Raw genomic sequence first — 6,916 nt, forward strand, 5'->3', positions numbered from 1 at the left:
CACAATAATTTTTATGCGAATAATGTAAGTTTGAAATTTAAAACTAACACAAATTTTTTTCAAGTGCTTTTTAAAACATTTTTTTTACGATAAACAAAAACAAAATCTACGTCTCGTCAATGTTTACCTGCAATGTTTTACTCTTGCTTGTATACTGTTAAGAACAACAACAACGTATTGCTAGTGTAAAGCGCATATAAGTGTATAGAAAACACACTGTCTATAGATAAGCGCATTTATAAAAACAAAAGAGTACCAAGCGCATAGGGCTTGGGCACCCTTGGTTTGTTTTTGTTTTTCTGTGTTTTTCGTTATGTATGTTTAGATCAAAGTAAATTTATAAAGTAGCATCACTTGAACAGCTGACTATTTTTTTTAACTATAGTTTCTATAGAAAAATAAAATTAGTTGTCAAAGTTTGTTTTGAAAATTGTTAACATTGTTTATGTCGCCATTTTTAAATTGTGTTTTGCAATTTGTTAAAATTTGTGAAAAGTTAAAAAAATGAATTAAAAGTGGTTTTAAAGTAGTTTAAAAGTGTTATAAATTGTATAATATATAATAATATAATTAAATCCTTAATATTTTCAACTTAAAAGTAATATTTTATATTTATGTTTTGTTCACTTTGATGTTAAAGGAAATTTTCTTAAATTTTATTTTGACACATTCTTGGATTATTCCAAAAACAAAATACATGTGTTTGTTGTAGATGTTGTTGTACAACAAGAGATGTCGCTACTTTATTAATTTACTTTGGTTTAGATCAGCCAAGCGCAGAAAGAGAAACTGTTATTGTTGTGGTAAGAAAATACCAAAAAAACACTTAGAAAAAAGATTTCCTAGTTACGCTTGCTATGATCAAATTTTATTAGAAGTAAAATTGTAAATTTTACAGATAAAACATATTCAAAGAAGAGAAAAATGTTTATTTCTAAATAAAGATTAAAGCTTTTAATATAAAATGTTTAAAAAAGTATTAAAAATATTGTTTTTATGTATTTTTAATATTATGTATTCCTGAAAAGTTTTTGGAGTGTACGAGTTTTTTGCAAGTTATTCTCTTGTTTGAAAATATTGTTGTTGTTTTTACAAATTTTTGCAATTTTTACGCTTCTAATTAGAACAATATGAACCCGCAACGCTGGTTTAGATGTCTGTTGGTTTAGATGCCTTGTGTATTTTGTGTTTTATTTCGTTTAGCATTGTTGTTGTTCTTTTTGTTTAGCTTTTGATGTAATAATAATGTAGTCGGGAAAAAATTTAAAATTTATAAAAGATGTTTAAAATACACTATGGTGAAGGGTATATAAGATTCGGCACAGCCGAATATAGCACTCTTACTTGTTTTGAATCATTTCATGTCAAATTTTCTATCCGTATTTTCTCTCAATGTGTGATGGTTTCATTACATATTGCGTTTATACGATCCCATCCGTTCTATTCTACAAAAAAAATTTGACAGATCATAATACTTGTGTGATGGTGTAAAGCCGGCTTAAATAATATTCATTGTCTTAGAGAAAAAGTTTGTACTAATTTTTCCCCTTTCTGATTCATGTTTCCGAAAATGCCTATTAAAGCTTTCCAAAACAGTCTTGAAGTATGTAATTCAAATTTAATAAAATTTTGTTCAGTCTTTGTCATAATGAAACGTAATTGCATCACAAAATGTAGCAAAATACAGATATTTCTTTTGCAGTTTAATTTGTTAAAAATATTAATATTTATAATTTTAAAATTCACACAAATTCAAAAACTTCATATCATTTTAAAATTACAAAACAAAATTTGTTCCTTTCATCTGTAAATTTTTAGTTTATTAACAAACAAAATTTTTATTTTATAAAAGGTTAATAAAACAAAATTTCTCTACAAAATCTATTTTATAAACCGTTTAAAAACTAAAAATTTTGTTTGTGAATAAGGGGGTACGTATAGTAGTATTGTTACAGTATTTCCTGTCCATGACGACTTTAGTGTATTTTAACGGGTATATAAACTCCAAATAATCTAAAAAATTTTGAAATGGCCCAAACAAACCCTAAATTTTTTTTTAAACTATTTTTCTATATACAAATAGTTCAAGTTACTAATAAGTAGTTAAAGTTTTTATAAACACGAACGGAAAATAATATTTAAAATTTTTTATCCCAAATTTTTAAAAATGTTAAACACAATAAAAAATAAAAATACAATTTGTACTTAAAGTTAAAATTTTTTGAATCCGGTTAACCTAGACAACGGGTAACACAGTTAACCAAGATTCGATGTTTTCAAAAAAATGGTTCACGAAAAACCGAAATATGCAACAAAAAAATGCAATAAGGTCCCCTTCAGAAAATGACTATAACGTAGATAACTGCCTTAAAAATGATCGGATAAAAACGAATTTAGACATGTAAAATTTTTGATCGGTTGATCTTACCCCCACTATACAAAAATCCTATCAGAAAATGACTTTAAGGCACATAACTCGCTTAAAAATACAATTATAACAACTAAATTTTACATAAACAGGTTTTATGGGAAAACCGTCCTCGCTTAATTTTGTAAGGAAAAGACCATTATTGACATAATATATCAACCAAATTTTATATATCTGAAAGTTCAAAAATTTTAGAGACGAAAAGTCTTGAAAATATTACTCAAAAGTTTTCTTATAAACACGATAAATTTTAGTGCAAATAAATATTATACAAATATATTCATTCAATATATATCATTTAATTTTATCCAAATCGGATAAATGCCCTATAAATTGAGTAGTAAAATAGAAAATATTCGAGATTAATGCCTTCTTATGGGAAATAAATCACATTTAATATTCATAACTGCTGTATTGAATCATATGGTCGGTCACGACCGTCTATACCTTCTTACTTGTTATACCCACACCACTTTAGTGGGGAGGGTATATTGGGTTTGTGCTGATGCTTGTAACACACAATAATATTGATCCTATACCCACCTTAAAGTATACCAATCAGCTCAGAATCATTTTCTAAGTCGATTTTACTATGTCCGTCCATGTAAACCTTGTAATCAAACTACAGGCCGCATTTTTGAAGATAATTGAATGAAATTTGGTACATCTATTGTCCCAGGGACTAACCCTATTGAAAATGGTTAAGATCGGTCCATTATTTCACTTAGCCCCCATACAACTGTACCCCCGAATAGGGCTTGAAAACATTGTAATCAAACTACAGGCCGCAATTTTGGAGATAATTCAATGAAATTTGACACATGATCTTCTATTGTACATTAGCTTATTGAAAATATTTAACATCGGTCCATTATTTCACCTAGGCCCCATAGAACTGAACCCGCCAAAAAGGACTTTTATGTTTATAACTATGTTTAATATACTCGTATCTCGACAAAAACTGCAAAACCAAGTTCTATACTAGTCTTGATGACACTGATGAACTTTATAATTATAGGGCCTCATTTGACCCTAGCCCCTCTTAAAAGCCCCCATGAAAATTTTCCTTAAATATCCACAGTTTTATTGATCTATAAATGGCTTCAGTATATCTAAGGCAAGGTACAATTCAACTTAAATGCTTTGTTATGAAAACTAAAAAACATTTTATTCGTATACAGGTGTAGGGTATTATATGGTCGGCCTCGCCCGACTATAACTTCTTACTTGTTTTAATTTATATTTCATTTACAAAAAACCTTTTCTATTTCAGATCTCCATGTGCTATGCTGAGAGTTTAGGAACGAGAGAATTAGAATCTGACAGTGATCGTATTTATTTTTACACAAACATAACATCCTGCATTTTAGCAAAGTCACGTTGTGCTCAGTACAATCCAATTTCTGGCGAGTTACAAAATCAGTTTTTTGTAGCCGGTCTTTCACAAACAGGATCGGCAGTCGTCAACAAGTTTAATTCTGCTGCCAACGCAGGTTGGACTAGACCCCAACCTCCGTTGGCGACAGTAACACCCTCAACATTATACTTTAATTCATTACAAGTATCAGAAAATGGTGACATTCGCATTATAACTTTTCCTACTGCCACTACAAGCGTTAATGATTTATTTTGTTCCCGTTTTCCAAATTTGCAACAAGCAGGCTTTGGAACATATAATTGTTAAATAAAAATCTTAAATATTGTTGCAAATAATAAATCTCGTTTCAATTTCATTATTATTCCAGTCACCTTTGTGAGAAGAATGTTATATATTGTCATTCCATTTGTAATTTATATAATTTTCCGAACCTATGGTATTGCCGTAGTATTATCCAAAGAAAATTAATAAAGTAGCATCACTTGAACAGCTGACTATTTTTTTAACTATAGTTTCTATAGAAAAATAAAATTAGTTGTCAAAGTTCGTTTTGAAAATTGTTAACATTGTTTATGTCGCCATTTTTAAATTGTGTTTTGCAATTTGTTAAAATTTGTGAAAAGTTGAAAAAATGAATTAAAAGTGGTTTTAAAGTGTTATAAATTGTATAATATATAATAATATAATTAAATCCTTAATATTTTCAACTCAAAAGTAATATTTTATATTTTAGTTTTGTTCACTTTGTTGTTAAAGGAAATTTTTTTAAATTTTATTTTGACACATTCTTGGATTATTCCAAAAACAAAATACATGTATTTGTTGTAGATGTTGTTGTACAACAAGAGATGTCGCTACTTTATTAATTTACTTTGGTATTATCTATAAGTGTTCTTATTTTTTACCCGTCCCTGGTGTCAAACAACACCCACCTCTTAACTGCAACCAACTTCACGCACAAAGTTTGAAGCGGCTTTGTTATCGTCACTTCTAATCATGCATTGAACACATTGAAGACGGCAGACTACCAACTACAAGCTGTCAAAAATAAAATACACACGTTTATAATATAAACTTTATATGAAGACGATTCTTTTGTCAACAGCACCCGATTGCTATTGTCGCTGCAGTCAAATGAAGTTAATTTCTATTTTTGTTAACCACAAAACAAAAATAATGTTGCTAATATAATAAAACACTTAAGTGCTTAAAAATATGTTTTTTTTTTAATTAATTGAGAGAAATTCTGATAAGCATTTTGGGATTAATTAACAATGGGTACGTATATTATTACAACATGTATATTTTTACCCAAAATAATAGTTTAAATATTAATTACTTTGACATTTTATACGCTTATTTTTTTAAAGTAAAATCAAAAAACGATAAAGTGATACCACTAAATTATAAATTTATATCAACAAGAAACAGCTGTTTATTTTTTCAATTGTTTTTATACCCTTCACCTTCCTGAGAAGGGTATACTTATATAAGTTAGTCATTCCGTTTGTAATTTCTATAATATAATTTTCCGACTCTATAAAGTATATATATTCTGGATCCTTATAGATAGCGGAGTCGATTAAGCCATGTCCGTCTGTCCGTCTGTCTGTCTGTCTGTCCGTCTGTCTGTTGAAATCAGTTTTTAGAGGACCCCAGATGTCGGCGAGATCCGAATCTTCAATAATTCTATTAGACATGCTTTCGAGAAGATCGCTATTTAAAATCAGCAAAATCGGTCGGTAAATAACGGAGATATGAGCAAAAATCCGAGACAACCTCTGAAAATTTCATCGAAAAATTGTTATAAAAGCAACAACAACAATGTATATAGAAAAAGATGTACACGTGTGTAGATGTATTTGGTTTTATTCAGCTGCGTATTTTTTTGTATGTTTGGAATCCAAACATACAAAAAATACACAGCAAAAAAATATGATTTGCATTTTTTGTTAAAATAAAATAATTTTCACTTTTGTTTTGCAAATATATTTTTTAATGAATAGAAAAAAAGTATTTAAAAAGTTTTCAATTATATGAGAGTAGATTGTGAGTTATTGTACAATAATTTTTATGCGAATAATGTAAGTTTGAAATTTAAAACTAACACAAATTTTTTCCAAGTGCTTTTTAAAACAATTTTTTTTTACGATAAACAAAAACAAAATCTACGTCTCGTCAATGCTTACCAGCAATGAATCAGAGGTCGAAGTCGACCGGCTTCGAGTCGGAGCTTAGCCGCCGCCGAACTATATTTAGTTGCTTTAGCCGCCGCCGAAACATTCGGCTTAAATCGACTCAAATTTTTTAATGTTTTTATTAACTAGACTGTAAGATCAATTATGTTTAAAATACACTATAGTGAAGGGTATATAAGATTCGGCACAGCCGAACATAGCACTCTTACTTGTTTTTCTTCTGATTAACTGCATTTGGTAAGTATTTTATTGCATTTTCATGTTATATTAATGTTTTTATTAATGTTAGTTTTGTATTTCAAGATAAACAAAATAAATGGTAGATTTAGTACATAAGATTTTGTATGACTCCTGTTTTCCAAACTGTCGTCTAACAAGCAAATGGTAAATAGGTTATCATGGTTACTCAACCTTTGAAAATATTTTTCAGAAAATCATTTTATTTTATCTTAAATTTTTGGTATTTTGAGATCATTGTGTATTATATCATTTGTAACATACAATGTTGAATCTAGTATCATACATAATGTTTTTGATTGGAATCTTTGCAGTAATTCGATTTTAGAGTTTCTACCGTATATAGGATTTATATTTCTAATCCTAATCTATATATAAAAAATTCTAACGTTATTGACTGACTGAATGATTTACCATCCCACAGCCTAAACGGTTGAAGCTAAAGGGCTGAAATTTGGATAGGAGATTGGTCTCACACCGAATAGATCCACTAAGACGGGATTTTTGGAAATTCGAATGTTTAGGGGGTAAAAAAGGGTAAAAAATTATACATGTATTGCCCGGATTATGTCAGAACCTCAAATAGAGAACATTTTGGTTCTTCAAAAGGTACGTTTTATATTTCTATAATTTTGAACATAGAAACACGAAATTAAGCATATATGGCCCGGATTA

At 28.8% G+C, this 6,916-nt stretch overlaps 1 protein-coding gene across 1 annotated transcript in view; it reads left to right on the forward strand.

The window, feature by feature from the left end:
* The window catches only part of LOC124418792, a 69,625-nt gene extending 65,332 nt beyond the window's left edge, over positions 1-4,293 (forward strand). Inside the window, exon 2 of the mRNA XM_046946254.1 lies at positions 3,702-4,293. Coding sequence (XP_046802210.1) covers positions 3,702-4,112 — 411 coding nt within the window. The 3' untranslated portion in view covers positions 4,113-4,293. The remainder of the gene's footprint in view (positions 1-3,701) is intronic.
* The last annotated feature ends 2,623 nt before the right edge of the window (positions 4,294-6,916 follow it).

This window comes from Lucilia cuprina, chromosome X (genome assembly GCF_022045245.1).
Source record: "Lucilia cuprina isolate Lc7/37 chromosome X, ASM2204524v1, whole genome shotgun sequence".
Taxonomy (NCBI): Eukaryota; Metazoa; Arthropoda; class Insecta; order Diptera; family Calliphoridae; genus Lucilia; species Lucilia cuprina.